Source organism: Petaurus breviceps, unplaced genomic scaffold (assembly GCF_028583685.1).
Source record: "Petaurus breviceps papuanus isolate PSGF00001 unplaced genomic scaffold, PetGlider_PUasm1.0 183, whole genome shotgun sequence".
Lineage (NCBI taxonomy): Eukaryota > Metazoa > Chordata > Mammalia > Diprotodontia > Petauridae > Petaurus > Petaurus breviceps.
The window spans coordinates 4,589,352-4,612,379 of record NW_027185791.1 but is presented as its reverse complement, the minus strand read 5'-3'; the positions used below and the strand labels follow the sequence as shown (position 1 = coordinate 4,612,379).

The 23,028-nt window shown below is 35.0% G+C and overlaps 2 protein-coding genes and 1 pseudogene across 4 annotated transcripts in view; 2 read left to right on the top strand and 1 right to left on the bottom strand.

The window, feature by feature from the left end:
• SNCAIP (synuclein alpha interacting protein) overlaps positions 1-23,028 on the top strand; it is a 239,367-nt gene that overhangs the window by 87,864 nt on the left and 128,475 nt on the right. The window lies entirely within an intron of this gene.
• LOC138160956 (uncharacterized) lies at positions 2,447-5,721 on the top strand. The gene has a single exon (XM_069087747.1). The coding sequence runs from the start codon at positions 4,679-4,681 to the stop codon at positions 5,648-5,650; it is 972 nt and encodes a 323-aa protein (XP_068943848.1). The 5' UTR covers positions 2,447-4,678; the 3' UTR covers positions 5,651-5,721.
• Positions 12,305-15,246, bottom strand: LOC138160912 (uncharacterized; annotated as a pseudogene).

Genomic DNA, 23,028 nt, shown 5'->3' with positions numbered 1-23,028 from the left:
TCCATGAATATAATCAAAGACCTTCCATGCAAGGCAACACCCTGATGAAATTAACTGACAATATATAAAGAAAAAAGTGAAGAACAAACAGTTGAGTTACATGGAGTTTTTTATGGAAATAGTCATTTTAAGATGGCATTTCAAGATAAGATCTTCATTATCAAAGCTAATAATTTTTAAGAAATTTTTTTTGTTAAATAAAACAACCCTTTCATTTTCCAGTTTTACAAAGAAACTATACTTGCAGTCACCTTTCTAAATGAAACTCCTGTCGTTCATTATGCAAATTATATGTAAACTTTTCTAGTTTGCACATTCATTGTACTGTATTTCTTCTGACCCTATAGATGACTGTTGTCCACATCTTCCTTATTCATTTGAAGTTCCTCTCTTGTGTCTAATTTCTTCTCAAGTTTCTGTACTAAAGTTTTTGACCATTGTTGAATTGTTTATTTTCTTTGCATTGTTTTTTACCCCTTTTGTCACCTTAACTATTTGACTTTTAATTGTTTATTTTAAAATGCACCTAGGATCTTATTAGTATGGATGTTCCCTCCAAATTACAACCCATTTATTCCTGCCTATCCTGTGTGACACTTGCCTGTGTCTTATAAACCTGGTCAATGTACTGGAAGCCTTCTTTGCCTTCTTCTGGCATTGCAAGATTACCAATAGAGCACTAAGGCTGTCAATCTGCCATCACTAGTTCTCACCATAGAAAAGTTCATCTTTTTTACTCTCACATTTTTCTGAAAACATGCTTTACTCCAATTCTTTGAAATTCCTTGTTTGTTTTCGTGTTGCAGGCTACTCACACCCAGTATGAGCATTTTCATTGTCTTCTATGTGATATTCATTATTATTTCCTCAGAGACTGTAAAATTCCTTGACTTTGAGCTATACAACACTGTTGTTTTCGAGTCATTTAGTCATGTCCAACTCTTTGTGACTATATGAATTGAAGCATATCGATACTGTCTTGGCAAAGATAATGGAGTGGTTTACCATCTCCTTCTCTAGTGGGTTAGGGCAAACAGAGGTTAGGTGACTTGTCCAGGGTCACACAGTTCTTAAGTGTCTGAGGTCAGATTTGAATTTGGGTCTTCCTGCTTCCGGGTCCAAGGCTTTAACCACTGAGCCACCTAGCTGTGTCCTAGTAGAATATAAAATATGGCATTTTGTTTTTAAAATGATGGAATCATTCATTAAAGGAGTTTTGTATTTTCCTAAAGTTAATCCATCCTTCTCTTTTCTTCTTGCTTAATTCTGGGCCCAATTCATTTTCTATATGTGTTTTTTTGTGTCCCGGATTTTTTGTACTGATAACTGAGTCCTTCAGGTTGGTAATCCATGTCCTAATCTGGAGGAGTATTTATCTACTTGGATTTGTGGTGTGGGTGGTCAGGTCAATCTTCTTGAAGGTTTACCAGTGTTCCAGGACTTGATGCAACTGACATCCCCAAAGGAAGTATCTAGAAATATCTGCACTACCATAGGGAATCTTTCAACTTGAATTCTGTACTCCATCACAGTGGGGGAACGCTTTGGTGAATGTCTCTACTTTTTTCTTCACATTTTGAACAAAATGTTGTCTAACAAGGTTATTAGTAATAATATCCAAGATTTTATTACATGTAGTTTATATATTTTCCTCTTTGCAATGTGTCATGAATTGATCTCTCAATGACTTCACAATATTGTTGCCTAAAGCTTGGGTCTATTCTATGTGCACTTGATCTAATCCAGATGCTTTTCCTGTATTTTTTCCTTTAGTGCTGTCACTGCCTTCTCCATAAGCACATTTTGTATTATAATGTTAAAGAATTCAGATGCACTGCCTATGTTGGTGAAGAAAAAAAGTGTGTTGTAGCAATCTTTGCAAATCTTTTCTGTTTTTCTTGTTTGTTGTGCTCCTTCCATTCTCAACTATTAAAGATTATCATCTTTTAGAATGACTGCTTAATTGGGTCTCTTGCCAAGCTTTTGTAAAAAATGTTATCACCCTCTACAACTTTTCTCTGCTTTTTTAAAGCAAAACTTATTGCCCCTAATTTTCCATAATCTTCTCTATGAGATTTTTAAAACAAAAGAAAAACATTTTTATATATATTTTATTTTTTTATCACCTTTATTTCTCCTCTATCCCTCACCCAATGGGCCATAAAAGAAAAAGGATAAAAATCTAACAAAATTAGCTAACACATCTGACCCCTAATTTACAAAGAAATGTTGTTCTTCAGTCATGTCCAACTCTGAACCCATTTGGGATTTTCTTGGCAGAGATATGAAAATGAGGAAACCGAGGCAAACAGGGTTAAGTGAGTTGCCCAGGCTCACACAGCTACTATGATTCTTCCTAACTGTACTGTACAAACTGACTGCCTCCAAAGAAATAAGGGAGGTACATTTTGTCATCTTCCCTGGGAGCAAGCTTGATCATTATAATTATACCTCATTCAACTTCATGGTTTTTGTTTTTGGATGTTCTTTCCAGTGACATTGTTGTAGCTTGTGTAAATTGTTTTCCTGTTTCTGTTTACTTCACTTTGTTGATTCAGTTTGAATCAGTTCAGATAGATTTTTCCATGCCTATCCAAATTATACATTTTTGTTTTTTTTAATTAAATAATATTGCATCATATTTATTATAACATGTTTTTGTTTTGTCCACTCCTCAAATAATGAACATGCTCTTTTCACTATTTTCTTTAGTCACAAAATATATTGCTTTGAATCTGCTGATATAGGTAGGACATTCCTGGTTTTAATCTCATTGTAGTCTATGTTTAGCAGTGAGATTTGGGGGGCAAAGGGTATGGACATTTTAGTCATTTTAAAAACAAAATTCCAAATTCATTTCCAGAATGGTTGGAACAATTTACAGCTCCACCAATAGTTTGTTATATGTCTATATTTCTGCACGCCCTTTGATATAACTATTTACATATGTTTTCATCTATGCCAATTTTCTGAGTGAAAGGTGCAAAGTTCTTTTTATTTGCATCTTTTTCTAATTATTAGTGATCTGAAACAGTCTTTCATGTGATTGTTAATAGTTTGTTGTTCTTCTTAGTTCAGTTTCAGCTTATCCTTTGATTACTTATCTATTGGGGAATGGCTTTTGGTCTTCTAAGTTATTTGCCTGTACATTTTTTGATACCAGACCCTTATCAGAGATATTTGAAGAAATTCTTTTTCCCAGTCAGCCAGTTTCCCTTACTATCCTAGTTGAGTTGGGGTTTTTTGTTTCATTTTTCCTCCCAATTGCTATAATATCTTACAGATGAGTATGTATTGAGATTTAGAGTTGCCTTTGGTTGCCCTTCCTTTTCTCCTGAAAAGTATGTCAAATGCATTTTGAATAAGGAATGTTTTAGGTTCTTTTCATCTCCTTGTTATGATAATTGATTTACATCTGTCACACTGAGGTAGGAAATTATTTTAGTGTATGTTTGTCCTTACTTCTATCCATTATCCATTTTCTTTATCAATATTTCTATCTTTGGCTATTACAACTCATGAAACAAGAACTAGAATCACTTGAGCAATAAAATGTAGCACAAATTTCCAGTTCATCTCACCACCTTCCAAAACTACCTAGGATAAAAATTCTTTCATTGATACCTTCCAGCTATCAAGGAAGCTTGTCTAACGAGATAATTATCCAATTAGCAGGTTGGAGAGTTAAATACAATTAGTTGGTATATTTGTATAACATTTATTTTCTGAAATACTTTCCATTGATCATATTATTTGTTGCTCATCTTATGCTGAGCAGAAAATTATTTAAGATAGGTAGTTCTGACAAGTGGTCATTTTTTTTTTCCATTGGGGAGTACAGAAATTTTTCAAATTGCTAAATTATCTGCCTGAGACAGGCCAGCAAGTTCTTGCTATCTTAAAAATTTTTTGATAATATGCTACTATTGATTTGTTTTGTAAACTTCTATTTTAAAATTACTTCATAACTGAAGAATTTTAGGGCAGGTGGAATGATGTAATGGAAGGAATAGGCAAGTCAAGAGTTAGAAGAGATCTGGGTTTGGATGCTGACTGAGGCATGTGTTTGTTGTATAATCTTGGGCAAGTTATTTAACCTCTTTGTGTTTCAGTTTCTTCACTGTAAAATGGGGAGAATAATACTTTCCATACCTATGTAACAGGTATGTTGTAAAAAAAAAGTGCATTGTGAACCTTAATGTGCTGTACAAATGGAAGCTATTATATATCTTTCATTCTTTTTCCCAGAACCATGCATGGAGAGGATTAATATTGATTCAATGGCCAACATTCATATGGCCTCAAGATAGATATTTCTGTAGAATCTCTAGGCAATAAATTTCTATTCCTCTCTTCATTCTTAATAGGACAGTGTGCATGTTACAATGCTATGAATATATTCCCATGACTTTTAATTAAGTGATGATACCTAGTGCTTTCTCATAATAGGAATGTTCCCTTGAGATGATAAGATACAGTTCTTTCGAGAAGCACTTAGTCAAATCTGTTTTTAGTCACATCCTCAGAGCAACAGAATTATGTTATATTTGGCCTGTTAGGGAGATGTCATAAGAGCATAGGGTTTTTTGTTTGTTTATTTTTGCCAGTATTGCCATTTTTTTTAATCTTAAAAAAAACTGAAGGGGTTTAGCCAGGGAAAAGAGATTAACAAGAGACAATGGAGCCATTGGCAGATATGCTAGAGATCATTGCTTGTGCCATTCTCATTTTTGTGAGCATTGTGGGGAATACTTGCTTATTTTTTTCTACAAGAAGATGTATCCATGGACCTTTACAACCATCCTTCCTGCTTATTTTCAGTCTTATATTTGTTCATCTCCTGAAAAACTTGGTTGTCAATATCATGAAAATTGTTTATTCCTCTGGTAGCCTGTTGGACTCAATCAGCTGCAAAATTCTCCGATTCACAGAGACTCTGACCACTGAGCTTGCTATCTGGTTCATGTTACATTTTGCTGCACTTTACCGTCATAAGCTGTACCAAATCATCCATCCCTCATGTGAGACTCCAAACCTGAACCATCAGAAGAGGCATTTAAAGGTAGTTTCCATCCTTTGGATCACTGGATTTGCAATTTGTATTCCCATTTTAGCCTTCACTGAAAAGCCCCAACATCTGAATGCTGCAAATGGTACAGAGTTGCCGTGTACCAAGGGGCTTAACATGGATTGCAAGATTAATTTTGGAAACCAGCAGGTAGAATATTACTATGAGAAAATATTTTTAGTCCTTATTGATCTTCTTCCTTTGGCCATCTTAGTTTTTGTTTGTTTGTGGATTGTTTTCCTGCTTTGGGAGCAAAGGAAATTAACATATGGTGACATTTGGATGGGAGAGGATGCTTCAGAGATTGAAATCTTTCGAGGAGCAAAAGTCAGTATTTTGTTGACATTACTGATTACCTCTCTGTGGATTTCCCACTTTGTTTTAACTTGTTTCTTTAAAAACTTGGAATCCTATCCCTTTATTCCAGCTTTGCTCACAGCTCTGTCTTCAGGTTTTTCTGCTGTTAGTCCATATGTTCTTATGTTGGTTAATTACAAAGTGAAGCTGGAGGCCTTCTGCTGTAGGAAAACAGAAAAATCTACTACACAACCTACAAATGTTCTTTCCTGCCCATATGCATGATGACAAAAATCACATTATTTTATATTCAGTAATATGGGGACCTTCCTATTTTGGGGGGCACAGAAATCTCCCTGTACTCTTTGTCAGCTGACAGAAAAATTCCTTCCAGTCAGGAAAACAAAACAAAATACCTCATAGCCAAAACAGGTATCTTAAAACTATGAAAGAAAGAAGGTATGGGTGCCAATGACTTTGGGATAAGCTCAGGGGAAAGATGAGGGGAAGACGGAAGGGATGGGTGAATCAGCATTTATTAAATGCCTGCTATTTGCCAGGAACTGAGCTGGGCTGTAGTTGATGAAAATGTGCTAAATTGAAAAATAATCCTAATTGTGCAAAAAAACATATTTTCTATGTTTAAGTTCTTAACTCTAAAAATGATTATTATAGAAAACTTAAACTAGCCCTGCATAAAACCAATCTTCATTGAATTATAGGAGTTCAAAGATAAAAATCACAATCAACACACTTATTGAAGACCTACCGTGAGTAAGACACTTTGAAAGAGAATAATAGCATTAATGTTAGAGATGATCCCTGGTTCGTATGACTTGTAATTACTCTTTAGGGCATGTGACAGTAATAAGTTGTTTGTTCTTCTCTATTACTTTTCTTGAAATGTCTCAACATATGTGTAAGAAATAAATTAATAATACAATCTCTTGGGGTTTTTATTATTGATCAAAATTATATTCCACTTAAATTTCAAGCATTCTGTATACATTTTATTTAACTATGAACCTCTTAATAATTAAAAATGTGCATACGAAATGGAATAAAGAGTTTAAATTAGAATTTGTTAATTTATAATTTCTATTATATTTCTAATGGTTTATAAGTTCTAAACATGATTTTACCAATTAGATATTTGGTTGTCACAGATTTTTAATCTATTGTCCTTTTGTGTTCTTCCAGTAATGTAGGGTTAATTATTCTTTGAAAATAAGGGAATTGATTTTCAAAATATTTTCCCCTCTTTGGTTAATTCTTTATTTAGAAAGATATAGTGTTAGCTATTCAGATTAAACACAGTAATACATTACTTTGATGCTAAAACTTATTTCCAGTAGAGTAAATCACTGACTACAGTTTCAATTGAAGAATAAACATTTATTAAGTGTATACTTTGTTCCTATGTCTATGAACAATGTTATTTAAAAAAAAAATTGACCACAAACCATTCAGAGACAAGTATGCCTATGGTGTCTCTTCTCTCCTCTCTTCCTTCTCTTCTTTCCTTGCCTCTCCCTCATCTCTTTTCCCTTTCTTTTCCCTTCATTGACACCATCCTATAAGGTGAACAAGCAGACTTTCTGAGTCTTTCTACAATAGCAAATAAAGATCTCAATTTGTTTATGGATTACAAAAAATATTTGACTTGATAGGGTAAAATTCAACTTCAAGAAAGGAAGTCTCCCATGAGCCTTCATACTATATAAGATTCCTTGATATATGTAATTAAAAAAGATAACTTTGCACAATAATGTTCTGATCATTGCTATTAGCAAAAGAATAAAATGTGTGTATTCAACAAAGATATGTACCTATATCAGAGAATGTATTAGAAAGAATCCAAATGAAAAGTAATTCCTTATAGATGGTGAGGTCCTTCAAAGGCTCTTCTTTTTAGATATTTTGCTGATCCAATCTTTAACACCAACTGTCTGTATGACCCTGGACAAGTCACCTAACATTGTAATGCTGTAGACAACTGTCTAAAATTATACATTTCAGAGAATGTATCAGCCTGCTGTGGTCAAAGAAGTTTCCTTAACTTAGGAGTTCCCTGTGTTGATGAAATCACATGTTTAGTCCTAAATCCTCGATCCTGTTTTGTTCATCTTAATAAACCCAGGGTTCCTCAGTAATATCTTGAAAAATTTGGGCTAGAACCCAAGCTATGGGTAACTGGAATCTGATCCAGAATTGGTGGCACTGGAAGTGGAAAGGAGAAGATAAATAAAAGAAATATTTCAAAGGTAGACTTGATAGCACTTGACAGTTTATTGAAGGTGGGAGGAAAGGGAGAAAGAGCAAAGATAACATCAAGTTTTTGAGCTCAATAATTGAGGGTGGTATAAACTATTAAATAGATAAGCTAGGAAGAGAAGACAGGTTTTGGTATGGAAGAAGAAGAATTCCATTTGGACATGTTGAATGTTAGGTGTCAGAACACCCTGATAGAGGTTCAACATAAAGGATTAAAACCCAGAGAATATGCTCAGGCTAAAAATAACAGTGTATTATCAAGTTTACTTTGTTAATATTCATTGTGGGTTTTTCCCCCGCACAGTTATTCAGATTCCCCATTTAGAGTCTATTAGATCCATTGTAACACTTCTGGATATCTTTATTTTAATTGAGTGCATAGCTAATTCATATGAAGCTCTAAGATCCTGTAACTCTTCATATCAGCTCTAAATGTTGGGATCTCTTACGTTACAATTCAATTAAAGGATGTTTCCAAAATTGAGCTTTCCTCTGTGGGAGAAAAACACACCAGTTGTTCAAACATCCAATCTGGATCTCATTAGCAAGCAGGGCCTCTGAAGATCTCTGCAGCTGTGAGGTGCAAAGAAGGAAGGAATTTTCAAGGTAACCAGTGCCTGAATTCTGTAGGGCTTTGAAGGTCAAAGACAAACACCTTATATTGTATGGTGAATGAAACAGGCAGATTTCAGAACATCTGAAGTTTCTGGGTGGTCTTCATGGGAAATTCTGAGTGAGTCCACAGAGGTAGTTTAGTCTGAAAAGTACCAGGCATAGACCGTGAGCAGTGAGTTAACATCTTGGGGGGAGGGGGAAGGAAAGGAGGGAAAAGGTAACTATCTTTTTATTCGGTGTAGTGATAAAAGAGAATTGGGAGATGATCTGCACTTATATCAATAATCAACCATGATTGAATGAATTAATTCATTGAGTGAATAAACCAGCAAGTCTATGACATATTTTTTAGATTCTTCCCTTACTTGTCACTATTATGTTTACTCTTCTCTAACCTGAGCCCTGGACCAGTCAATGATGAACCACACATTTTCTTCACTAATAGCCAAAGAAAGCAACTGCATACATTAAGTAATCTCTATAACATTCAGTGTAAAACAGAACCATTCCAGGTGGGCCCAAAATGTGAAATTTGTATCTGGGAACTTCCTGTACAGAAAGTTAGCCAGTTCCCAGGCTATTTCATAGTCTCTTTCCAGAAAACATTGCAAGACACTGAAACTCATACTCAGTTTTCCCCTTCCTGTAAATTTATTGTTTCCTTTTGTTTCCCCAGATATTTCCACTTTAGTATAAAATAGTATATATGAGTTGGGTTTTTAATTGCATTTTAAGTATCATCTAATTCTTTGAACATATTGTTTATTCATTTAGAATTGACAAGTTATACTGGAGAGTCTGTTTCCTGAGGACATGAAAACCAAGCATTCCTTCCACATTTTGGCTCAGGATGTCTTTTGATGTTATTATTGGTTCCTTCTCTTCTGTTCTTCCCATATTTCTTTACTAGATTTTTTTTTGCCAGTCTATCATAATGTTTCTTCATCAACCTTGATTTCAGTTTTCTCTTAATCCCCAACCCTTATCCTGATGATGCATTAAGGTGTAGTGTGCTCTTTTGATTGGAACATATTGCTATTGATGAGATTGGGGTGATGGTCTAGGTAACTTCAAATACATAAAGATTCATGTCCATGGCGAGAGACTACAGCTCTTAACTCACTAGCCACCTAATGAATCTTTGTCATTGGTAACAATAGCAACAACGTGAGAATACTTGGCACAGCTCCTGACATGAAGTGGAAAGACAACATGTCTCCCAAGGGAAATGTCTCAAAAAAGGTTGGTCAATAGCATAATTTTTGTATATGAAGGGCAATTTAAAACATAGCAATTATTTTTATTTCTGAAGTGCTTATACATGATAGTAGCTTTGCTAAATACATTTAGGACAGAATATAGAATTTTAAAATAGCTATTTGAGAAAGAAAGATGGAGACAGAGAGAGAAATGTGATTAGAGCTCATATTTGTGACCTTTTTCAAATTGGTAAGGGATTTGCAAATATTTATTATACTACTAAAAAGAACATGGTCAGCGTTTACAAACTTTCATTAAGATGATTATAATCATTGAGAGAAAGGTGCCTTTTGAAAACTAATCTGTATTTTTTTTTGTAGTGACTATGACAGCTGACATTTTACATTGAACACAAATTTCATTCTCTGGTTGGAGGAAAAAAATGGTAATAATCAATCTTTAGCAATGCCTTAGAAAGACTATGTCTCTCTGAAATAGCATAATTCAAGACTAAAAAACTCTGATGTGAGGTGGGAGGAAAATTGTAAGGTAGCTTCAGTGAAGTCTTGTGGGCTATTGGAAGCAGCCATGGCTGCTTGGCATTGGATTGGAATCTGATTCTGAAATCAACACTTACTAACTTTGTGATCAGACCAGGTCATGGAACCATAATGTTTGGCAGTTTCATTTTCTGTTCTAGTCTACCTGCTTCATGGAGTGAATAGGAATAAAATCAGACAATAGGTATATGAAGTGCTTTTAAAAAACCAAAGTCCTGTAAAATATAAGACTATTTTTATGTTTGCTTTCAAAGAGTGTGACAGTGTTAAAAATTCCATCAAGATGTTTCTTTTATTCTGAGTCTGTCTGTGTGTGCCTTGGCTCATTAACAACTAACATTTTTGCTCTATTATTTTAAGAGCTCTAGAACTAGGCTTATAGCTTCTGCCATGACTCCAGCCCCTGTTTAATTAAGAAGTGAAAGAAACTTATTTCAACCTTTAGAATGAGTTGCTTCCTTGCCAACACAACTACTGCCAGTTGGAGACAACATTTTATATAATAGATCTTCATTTTTTCCACACAAGCCTGCCAGTTATTCAGTCCTTGTAATGGATTTTGATCTCATCTTATTGAATAAATTCTAGTATGTTAGAGTAACATTAAAAATGGAATATTCTACCTACTTCCCTTCTCAGAACAGATAGTTATTTGGTGTGTGAGTTGCTGAGTACACTTTGTTCTTTGCCAAATTTTGTGGATTAGAGATATTAGAAACATGTTGTAATATTAATAAAGTTACCTCATCATCAAAAATATATGTACATTTAACAAATATGACTTACTTTTAATTATTATGCTATTAAATATACTAGTAAATATAGCAATAGTTTTTTTGAGTAGTAACAGAGAAACATGAGTTCTCAATATAATTCCATTCCCCTTTTTTAAAGTGAGATGGAAGACATTTTTTATTTCCATAAAGCAGTATATATGAGGTTTGGCTATAAAACAATGAGACTTTTAAGAGCCAACATACTGGAATTTGTACATTTGAAGGAGTGCTGTCATTAAAAGGAGTTACCTTGGGGGGTTAGGCACATATTCTGCAATGTTCCAAACCCTTTGGGAGCTCCTCTTTTGGAATTGCCTTGAGAGCTGCTTTATAAGCTATTCACACCTCATTTTTTGACCATAAACACTTTGGCTCAGCTTGATCACCCATTCTATTCTTCAGACTTTTGTCTAAAGGAATTTCTAAAAACCAAAGAAACCCCTCTTGAAGAATAAAAATTTGTCATTTTTGAAAACATTTACAAAAAAGCACTATAAGGTCTGAAGACAATTCCCTGAGCTGGTAGAGACACACACTTTTTTTTCTTTTTGAGACACATTTGAAGAGATAATTGACATAATCTATCAAGGACCTTGAAATGTAGCAAATCCTTAAAAAGCACTGGAAAATTCCATATTTAGTAGGCATTTTTTTCCCTTGTTCATCATGCTGTGTGGAGCATTCTGAAGTTCAGATATATGGTAAGATTTCAATGAATGTTTCAGATGAATGGGACTGAGTTGTAACAGCTTCTCAGCTTTCTGGGCATTCCCTAATAGCTGCCCCTGGGTTCTCATTTCACTCCTTTGCTATTTTCCCCTCCTGCTTTACCCATCTTGCACACATTCTCTATATAAATTTATAGAACCAAACCATGGGAAAATGAAATCCCCACTTCCTTTTCTTTCAGTTTCAAACCCTTTGTCACCACAAAATGAAGAACTACTTAAAATTCTACTCAGTGACCTTTCAAGTCACTTCTAGCTTAAACATTCTATGAGTAGGGGTGGCTAGGTGGCACAGTGAGTAAGAGCGCCGGCCCCAGAGTCAGAAGGACCCAGGATCAGTTCCAGCCTCAGATACTTAACACCCACACAAAAAAGAAATGGCCATATAACCTTGCTCAAATTACTTAGCCCCAATTGCTTTAAAAGAAAAAAAAAGAAAAAAACCTTCTATGAGTAAAATTCTATATGCCTGACTCATGTTTTTGCTCAGTCATTCATTCAGCCATGTCCAAACTCTTTGTGGCCCCATAGACTATAGCCCACCAGACCCTTCTCTCCTCCACTATCTTTTGAAGCCTGTCCAACCTCATGTTTGTTGCTTCCATTACACTATCTATTCATCTCATCCTCTACCATCCCCTTTTCATTTTGCCTTCAATCTTTCCCAACATCAGGATCTTTTCCAATAAGTCCCATCTTTCTGTTATGTGGCCAAAGTATTAAAGCTCAATCTTTAGTATTTTACCTTCCAGCAAATAGCCTACGTTAATTTATTCAAGTATCGACTTACTTGATCTCCTCTGTGTTCAAGGGACTCTCAAAAATCTTTTCTAGCACCACAATTTCACAAGTGTTGATTCTGTGATAGTTGGCTTTCTTTATTGTAATACTCTCACAGCCATATATTACTATTGGAAAAGCCATAGCTTTGATTATATGAACCTTTGTCCATATAATCAAAGCTATGACTTTTCCAATGCTATCTAGATTTTCCATAGCTTTTCTGCCAAGGAACAAGTGTCTTTTAATTTCATGACTGCAGTCACTGTCTGCAGTGATCTTTGAGGCCAAAAATATAAAATGTGACAAGGTTTCCATTTCTTTTCTGTTTGCCAAGAAGTGATAGGACTAGTTGCCAAGATCTTACACACACACACACACACACACACACACACACACACACTGCACTATATATAACTTCAAGCCAGCTTTTACACCCTTTTCTTTCATCCTCATCAAAAGACTTCTTAATTCCTCTTCACTTTCTGCCATCAGAGTGATATCATCTGGATATCTGAGATGTTTGATATTTCTTCCTGTAATCTTAACTCGGGGTTTTGATTCACCTAGCCTGGCATTTTGCATGATGTACTTTGCATATAACAACTAAATAAGGTGACAACATACAGGTTGGACATAGTCCTTTTCCAATCTTAAACCAATCAGTTATTCCATGTTTGGTTCCAACTGTTGATCATTTGCTCACATACAACTTCCTGAAGAGACAAGTAAGATGATTTGGTATTCCTATCTCTTTGAGGACTTGCCACATTTTGTTGTGATCCACACAGTCAAAGGTTTTAGTGTAGTCAATGAAGCAGAAGTAGATGTTTTTTTTTTCTAGAACTCCCTTGCTTTCTCCATAAGCCAGTGAATGTTGGAAATTTGTTCTCTATTTCCTCTGCCTATTTGAAAACCAACCTATGCTTCTGATATTTCTTGGTTCACATATTTCTGAAGCCTAGCTTGTAGAATCTTGATCATAATCATGCTGGCATGTGAAATGAGTATAATTGTTCAGTTAGTTGAACTTTCATTGACATTGCCCTTCTTTAGGTTTGGAATTTAAACTGATCTTTTCCAATACAGTGGCCACTGTGGAGTTTCCCAAATTTGCTGGTGTGTTGAGTGCAGCACTTTAACAGCACCAACTTTGAGGATTTTAGATAGCTCATCTGGAATTCTTTTATCTCCACTAACTTTATTGGTAACAATGCTTCTTAAGAAGCACTTAACATCATTCTCCAGGATATTTGGCTATAGATAAGTAACCACATTGTCAGAGTTATCGATGATGTTAAGATCTTTCTTGTAGTGAGTAAGAGCACTGGCCCCAGAGTCTGGATGACCTGGGATCGAATCTGGGCTCTGACACTTAGCACCTACCCAGAAACACCTGGCCATGTAACCTTGAGCAAGTTACTTAACCCCAATTACTTAAAAAAAATCTTTCTTGTATAGTTTTCTATATTTTTGCCACCTCTTCTCAATCTCTTCTATTTCTATTAACTCCCTATCATTTTTGTCTTTTATCATGCCTATTTTCAAATGAAATATTATCTCAATATCTCTAATTTCTTTGAAAAGATCTCTTGTCTTTCTTATTCCATAACTTTCTTTTACTTATTTGCATTGCTCATTTAAGGAAGCCTTATCTCTCCTTGCTATTCTAGGGAATTCTGCATTCAGTTGGGTATGTCTTTCCCTTTCTCCTTCTTTCTTCAGCTACTTATAAAGCCCTGTCAGAGAGCCATTTTGCTTTCTTGCTCTTCTCTTTCTTTGGAATGTTTTTTGCTGTCGCCTCCTTTACAATATTGCAAACATCTGTTCACAGTTCTTCTGGCATGCTCTCTACCAGATCTAATCCCTTAAATCTATTCACCACCTCTATTTCATATTCATAAGAGATGTTATCTAGGTCATACCTACAGAGGCTGATGCTTTTCCCTACTTTCTTCAATTTAAAATTTTCAATAAGAAGGTCATGATCTGATCCACAGTCAGCTCTAGGTCTTTTTTAAACTGACTGTAGGGGCGGCCAGGTGGCTCAGCGAGTAAGAGCACCGTCTCCAGTGTCGGGATGACCTGAGGATCAAATTTGGGCTCAGATACTTAGCACCACACCCAGAAATAACTGGCCGTGTAACCTTGAGCAAGTTACTTAACCCCAATTGCTTTAAAAAATAAATAAACTGACTGTATAGAGTTTCTCCACCTTTGGTCACAAAGTATATATTCTATCTGATTTTAATATTGACTATTTAATGATTTCCATGTGTAGAATCACTTTTTTGGGTTGTTGAAAAAGTGTTTGCTACAAACAACAAAGAGTTGTCTTGACAAAACTGTATTAGTCCCTGTCCTGCTTCATTTTGTACTCCAAGACCAAACTTGCCTATTATTTCAGTTATCTTTTGATTTTCTGCTTTAACATTCCATTCCCCTCCTCTGTGATGAATGTAATATCTTTTTTTGGTGTTATTTCTAGAAGATGTTGTAGGTCTTTATAGAACTGATCAACTTTGGCTTCTTCGGTGTTAGTGATTGGTCTTATGTTACTGTGATGTTGAATGGTTTGCCTTGGATCCAAACAGATATTCTGTCATTTTGGAGATCATATCCCAGTACTGCTTTTTTTCACCCTTTTTTTGATTATGAGGGCTACTCTATTTCTTTTAACAGATTCTTGCCTACAGTATAGTTCACTGACACCCAAGATGTTGATGTTTAATCTTTCCATCTCCTCTTTGTCCCATCCAACTTACCTTGGTTTGTAGATTTTACATTCTAGGTTCCTATGCAGTATTGATTTTTACAGCATTGAGCTTTGCTTTCATCAACAGACACACCTGAAGCGGAGCTTCTTTTTGACTTTGGCCCAGTTGCTTCATTCTTTCTGGAGCTACTTGTAGCTGTCCTCCCCTCTTCCCCAGTAGTGTGTTGCACATCTTCGTAACTGAGGGGCTCATCTTCCAGTGTCTTATGCTTTATCATGTTAATGCTGTTCATGGGGATTTCTTGGCAAAAATAATGGTGGGGTTTGCCATTTCCTTCTTCAGTGTATCACTGGTAAATTTGTTATATATTACAAATGTCAAAATAAATCGGAAGTATGAACGGCAGTTACCAGTGATACTTTTTAGAAACTCTTAGTATAGGAAAAATACCTAACGTAATTGAGAAGCAATTTAAAGAGAGTTATAATCTTAGACCTTATCTTGGTAAATGGTATAAGATATTCGTCTATGCCTAATTTCTGCTAGACCACTTTCCAGTTTTCCCAACAATGTTTACCAAATAATGAATTGTTATTCCCAAGTCTTTACACTTGTAAAACACAAGATTACTGTAGTCATCTGCTGCTTTTTGTGATAATGCAATTGATATTGCCAAACTCTTGATTGTTTAATTATTTTCTTTTCATTGCGACAGTAAATCTGTATAGTCTAGTATAAACTGATATATGAGGTATATTGATGCAAAAGGAATATTAGTATAACTAGAGGATAGTGTACATGGGAGTCAGCTTTTCCATTGTCATGCATCATTCCCATTTAAGTACTTTGTTGATGTAAGCAGGATCTTTGTTTATCAGTGAGGCTCATAAGACTTTCAAGTTAAAATGATTATATTGTGGCAGGGAAAACATGAACACATTGCTAAAGAAGGCTAGTTCTGATCCTTTCCATCATTCTGAGGAGTGATTCAATTCATGTCTGGTATGGATTATAAAGTAGCAGAAGAGATGAGCAGAAAGGCAGGATCGTCCACAACCTGAATATTTATAAGTTTGGAGCCTAACTTCATCATTGAAGATCAGATACACTGGTCTAGACCTGTTCTGATTCTACTACTTTTTGATGCCAGTCATCCCTAAATCCTTAGAAAAGAATGTCTGAAAGCATTAGACAAAGGGAGAGATATGAAAGGAGGAATTATTTTCACAATAACTTTGACATCTCAAGGAATAAGTGAGTTTACTTCCAGGAGTATTATAAGGGTAAATTCAGGAGGAGAAATAAAGGTAATTTAGGTTTGCATACCTGATGAAGGATCCCACCAAAAGCCCCCTTCTCATTTAAAATACTTCGTCTACTTATCTAGGAGAAATTAATATAATTCACATGTGGTTTCAAATATTTTCCTGATTATAATTTCTACTCATCACTTTTAGCTGATCAAGGAAAATTGTAGCCCAACTTTTTGACCCGCTCTAAGGACAAGAGAATGATTACTCTGATGTTGCTACACTCTGTATCTCATGTGAGGTACTGGACGTGTAGTATACTTTTATCCAGAGATTCTCAGCTTTCCAAACTCTGAGGAAGGAAGAAAAGTCAGAATTCACTACATCAAAATTTCACTTAGTCTACAAATAGTTTGCAGTGGGGCAAGAATCTTGCCCACTGCCTCACTGGAATTAGGTGGAAACCACAGCTGTCAGTCTCTTTAGAGAAGAGCAGAGGAGTCTGCCACTTCTACAAACTGTGCTAATCTCAGAGACTGAGGCATAAGTATGTGACATCATTTAAAAAGACAAATAATGGTAATATGGAAGTAAACAGGTAAAGATGTTCTGCCTTGTATGTGCATCATTTGATTTTGGGGGTTGGGTTTACTTTCTCTTCTAATTGAACATATAAGCTGCATAAGTTTGTCCCCACTCTTTAACAATACACTTTTGCCTCTGATTTATCTTTTCATTACTATGTTTATTCTTTTAACCTAACATATAAGTATAAAAAGGACAGAAAACAATACTGTCTATGATACGTTAAGCTATTATGTGAAAAATATAAAGGGATTATTTAAGTTATTAAGATAATAACAAAAGAGCCCTGTTTTTCTATCTCTCCTTTTGTCTTCCCTTCTGCTATATTCTATATACTAATATGCACTATTAGATATTATTTGGATGAAAACGTTTTTAATTTACTGTAATCAAAATTATCCATTTTACACCACACACTGCTCTCTATCTCTTGCTTATTCATAAATTGTTCACCTACACACAAGTCTGATAGGCAATATGTTCCATGTTGATATACATTTTATAATATCTCCCTTTGTATCTAAGCCATATATCCATTTTGACCTTATCTTGGTAAATGGTATAAGATATTCGTCTATGCCTAATTTCTGCTAGACCACTTTCCAGTTTTCCCAACAATGTTTACCAAATAATGAATTGTTATTCCCAAGTCTTTACACTTGTAAAACACAAGATTACTGTAGTCATCTGCTGCTTTAAATTGTATGTCTACTCTGTTTCATTAATATACCTTTCTGTTTTTTAGAAAATCTATTTCTTAGTAACAGTTTTAATAATTACTGCCATATAATATCATTTAAAATCTGGTACTGCTAAACCTCCTCTCTTTATATTTCTATTAGTTCCTTTGATATTTTTTTTATCTTTTGCTCTTCCAAATGAATTTTATTATTTTTTCTTAGTAAAATAAAATTTTGATAACTATTATAAATATCTTACCCTGCTTTATCTTTGTGTCCCCTTTTTCTTTAACGGTCCATCTATGAGAAATGCATTTTCTTTATTCTTCATTTATTTAAGACTATATTTTCTCTTCTCTTATTTATTTCTTAAAATCAACAAAATGGAATAAAGCCTTTTGTATTTCCTGAATCTTTTTTATTCTATCTGAGATCCTTGAATATAGTAGGATTCTGAAGGGACACATCTCTTAACTTAGCCACTTGAGACTGCTCAAATAGATGTATTTTTCTTGGGTTTTCTTCTCATCTTTCTGGAAATGTCAGATTTTGCCTTTGATATTCACAGGTGTTTCTAATTTACTGTTTGTTTCAAAAGGTTATCACTGAAATCTATTTTTCACTTTGCCCTCTGATTCTAAGGGATTTGAGTTTTCTTTCATGAAAAAAATTTTTTTTGAAGACAATATCCAAGTTTTATTGTTTGGTCATGTGTTTCATGAAGCAAAAAATCTTTTGAGACTCATCCAGGCTGAAAGTGTAGTGGTCATTCATGGGCCTGATCTTGCAATTCATCAGTATGGGAGTTTTGACCTGTTCAATTTCTGAATTGGACTGGTTTGTCTCTTCTTAGGCAACATGGTGGTCCTTTACTCTTAGCAGCTCACCATGACCATATTGGTGCTAAACTTGGAGAAGACACTTGACTGACTCAGCTCAGATTTCTGAGCTCAAGAATTCTACTAGCTTTAATCTTCCTAGTAACAAGGACAAAATGTGTATACCACCTGGCCTAGCCACTCCAAATATTCTTAAATTATCTCTCATCAACATGTTTTTCATCAGTTGTTTCTGATTGTAGATATCTTCTAGATACTTCTCATTTCTTGGTCATTTGATTTTGTTCTAATATTTCTTAGGTCAGTAAATAATTAGTCTGTTTATAGTGTTTTATTTTTAAGTGAATCCATTTCTTAGGTCATGTTTTCCACCCTTTCTTCTAAGACACCTATTTTTCTCCCAGTTTTTCTCTCCCTATTTCAAATTTCAATTTTTTATTTTGTGCTTTATTTCTTCCACTCTTAGAAGGGAGAAAGGAAGTGAACAAGCATTTTAAGCACCTACTTTGTGCAGGTGCTATGATAAGTATTTTACAAATATCTCATTTGAATCTTATACAGCCACTTGTTACTTTGGAGATGAAGAAATTGAGGTGGCCAAATATTAGGTGAGTTTCTCAGGTTCACATAGCTATTAAAACGTTGGACACTAGACTTGAACTCCTGTCGTCCTCAGTCCAGGCCCAGGGACTATGCACCATTGAACAAAACTGCCCAGCTGCCTCTTGGAGTTGGTGTCCAAGATGTTACTTTTTCTGAACCTCTTTCTGTACTTACTTTATAGTAAGAACTTACTGTAAAGTAAGTATTATAGTAAGGATTTGCCATAAAGTAAGTACAGACAGTATTCTGGTCTTCCCTCCTCCCCACTGGGCTCCTTTTAATCCATCATCTTTTTTTAAAAAAATCTAGATTTTTCTTTTGTTTACTCATATTTCTAGCCTCACTCCCTTATTTATGATATTGTGCTAGGGTCAGGCTCTACCTCCCTCCATACCTTGGATGGAACAGGCCCTGACACCATTGTAGTCTGTATTTAACATCCTTGTCACAGTTCTGCATAAAGTGATTTGAATAAGTCACCCATAGGTTACTTTTGCTATAATCCCTGGTTTATAAAGCTCTATCTCTTGGTGTCCCAAAATAGGATCTTTCCTTGATTCTTTTCTGTTTCTTTCTCCTTAATCAATCAACAGCTTGGATTGTTTCCTAAGACATTCACAGGCCCCTCGTGAAATTAGATATCTACCTGTACTCAGGCCTCCTGGAGCCTCAGCATTTACTGCCTTGGCACTATGCAATATTCTTCTTTTGGAAAAAAAAATATTCTTCTCTTGCTGTGGCTCCAAGAGGAATGAGGAACCTTCATGAAGTACCTTATGAAATGGCAGAATTATATGGTCTCCTCTCAGTGCTGGCTGGCTCCATCCTCCACATCAACTCTGATAATCAAGTTAAGATCACACACATATAAGTATTTAATGGGAATAGAGCTGGTTTCAGTGACACTTTGTATTTCTTTGCTAAGACTTCTTGTTGACTTCTGGCCCCATTTATAATGTGTCTTCCAAGAGTATTCCTTATCAGAGCACCCAGTCTTTTGAATGCAGTCTTAGACTAGATGGATGAATTATAATTTGCCTGTTGGTTGTATTGATCACTTTTCTCCTTCTTAAATATTTACTAGAGTTTTTGTCAGGGAAGTTGGGTAGATTAAAACCTTTTATGTCATCATCTTATCTGGAAACTAAGGAGGTATATTTTCTCAATTTTTCTCTGAGGTCAAGCCTGACCTTTCTAAATAATAGTATTCAATTTCTATTTAAATTAATGCAGTCATCATGTACCTTGATTTTCTAGCTCTTATTGTTACACTCATAACCAATTCATAGAAACCTTCTGATTCTTCTCTAAATATTTCATATTTATCTTTTTTAGCATTTAGTACATTTCATTATATTCATATACCATAATTTGTTTAGCCATTCCCCAGTCAATTGCCATCTATTTTGATCTAGTTGGTGCTATGTCAAAAGATGCTGCTATAAATATTTTTCAGTGTATAGGAACTTTCTTTTTGTCTGTTTTTCATTGATTATATACCTAGCACTGATTTACAGATCTGTGGGTCAATAGGTATAGATATTTTAGTAATCTTAGCATAATTCTAAATTGGTTTTTTTCTAAACTGGTTGGGCTAATTTTTCACCCCAAAAGCAGCAGAAGGAGGCTTTCTTTCCATGACCCCTACAACACTGACTATTCCTATCTTTTGTTATCTTTTCCAGTTTGTGGGAGAAGCTTCAGAGTTGTTTTGATTAGTGACTCAGAATGGTTTTTCACATATTTATTAATAATTTGAAAATCAGATTTTGAGAGCTATTTGTTCATATTCCTTTAACCTAATGTATTTGATGCAAAGATTATTTTCCCCCTCATTGACACTTTTCCTTTTTTTCCCCAGCTGTCTAGATTCTAGATTCTGTCTTTATTCATGCAAAAGCTCACACACACACACACTCACTCACTTCTGTATAAATGTTATATATCCATATATATATATATGTATGCATATACATAAAGTTTAGTATGCTATATAACACACTATAGTGCCACCTAGTTTTGTGGTATTAATAGTGTTATCAATGTATTATCCAGAGTAGGAGAATAGGATTTGATAGTTAATAAGTCTTTATGTACTGTAGATTTATTAAAGTAATATTGAATTGGAAGAACTTTATACTAGATGTCTTCATAGAATGAAGAAAGTCTGGCATGTCTCAGAATTTATTTATGTTGATATAAAAATCATTTTGAGCAGTTTGTACTATGTGTGTATGTTGGTATATGTTTTTTTTTCCTACTGAAAAGTTCTTGGAGGATGAAAGGAAAATGATACATGTTAATGCCTTTAATTATTTGCTCCAGAATATAGTTTGAGATTAAAATAAAGAACAATTCACAAAAATCTCTGCTTTTGTGTGTCTTTCGCATTTCTTTATTTAAAATCTTGTTAAAAGATGTTTTTTTTAGTTTTATTTAAAAAGGCAAAAACTTTATTTTGAGTTATAGCTCCCTCAGAAAGTAATACTCTCAGGGGTGGCCAGGTAGCTCAGTGAATAAGAGTGCTGGCTCCAGTGTCGGGATGACCTGGGGATCAAATCCAGGCTCTGACACTTAGCACCACACCCAGAAATAACTGGCTGTGTAACCTTGAGCAAGTTACTTAACCCTGATTGCTCATAAAAAAAAAGAAAAGAAAGTAATACTCTCAATATCAGGTTTTACTCTTAACCTACTGACCTAATATCAATGGCTCTATTTAGACCATAAGTGATTCCTTTCTGCTCAGGAGGAATGTGCCTCTGGATAAAAAGTCTGACCTTGTTTACTTAGATGAGAATAGGAATCATGGAATTCTTTCATATAATGGACTTAAAGTGCATGAGACAAGTTTATAATGAGAATGGCAAGTACTAGAAAGTGAAAGCCTATTTCAGATAACTGAGGTTCAATTCTGTTAAGATATATATTTTGTCCTTGAGGTATCAGGGTACCTTTGCTACTGCTGATCGTGCCAAAAAAAAAAGGAACTAGGGATTGTGTATCTTACCTTGACAGATTTAGGGGACAGCTCCAGGCAACTCTAGGAGAGCTACTAATTGAGGACACTATGACTGCATCAGATCACCCAGGCAAAATCATGCCCTTAGCAGCGAAGCTGTTAGAAAAAGACAAAATTGGGGGCAGCCAGGTAGCACAGCAAGAAAGAGCACCAGCTCCAGTGTTGAGAAGACCTGGAGATAGAATCCCGGGCTCAGACACGTAGCACCCACTCAGAAACACCTGGCCGTGTAACCTTGAGCAAGTTACTTAACCCCAATTGCTTTAAAAAAAAAAAGACAAAATTGTAAAACTAAAAATTTAGGATACCTAGGTATCTTTTCAGTTGTAGATTTTCCTTTAAATTAAAATAATAATAATAATAGATATCTTTTTGGTTTTGCATGACCTTTATTTCTTAATATATTCTTCTACCTCAACAAGTATACTTTGTAAGAAAGGACCAAAAAAATTGTGTTACAAATCTTGCAGTACAGAACTGAGTTTGGCTGAGAACTTTTTCTTATCCCCACAGAAAGAACTGGGTACTGGATATCATGACTGCCTCTGACCATGGGACTGGGTTTGGGGCATTACATACAGTCATTTCTGATAAAACACGACAAAGGCATTCACAAAAAAGCACCTCGCTATGCAAAATTTACAATTAAAACTACAGAGCTTATTAAGGGAAATGGAGTTAGGGGTATGATGCTTAAAAACTTCATTGGTGACACATTAAGAAAAAAGATAGGAACCTAATAAAAATGATGGCCAAATCTATACCTGTTAAATGATTAATAAATACATAAATACTGTTTAGATAGTGGCCTCATTTGCTGCCTCAGACTGCATAAACAAGTTGATTAGGCTGCAGTTCCATGAGACTGGAGGCCACAGTGGAAGGGGGCAGGGGTGGGGGTGGTGCAGACCAAACCCTTTGCCCACAGTTCCTACTGCACCAAAAAATATGCAATACATCAATACTTTACCTTGACAAAGACCTGGAGTTTGCTTGTGGAAGTAGGGTCAGAAAGGTTGCAGGTTGTGAGTTGT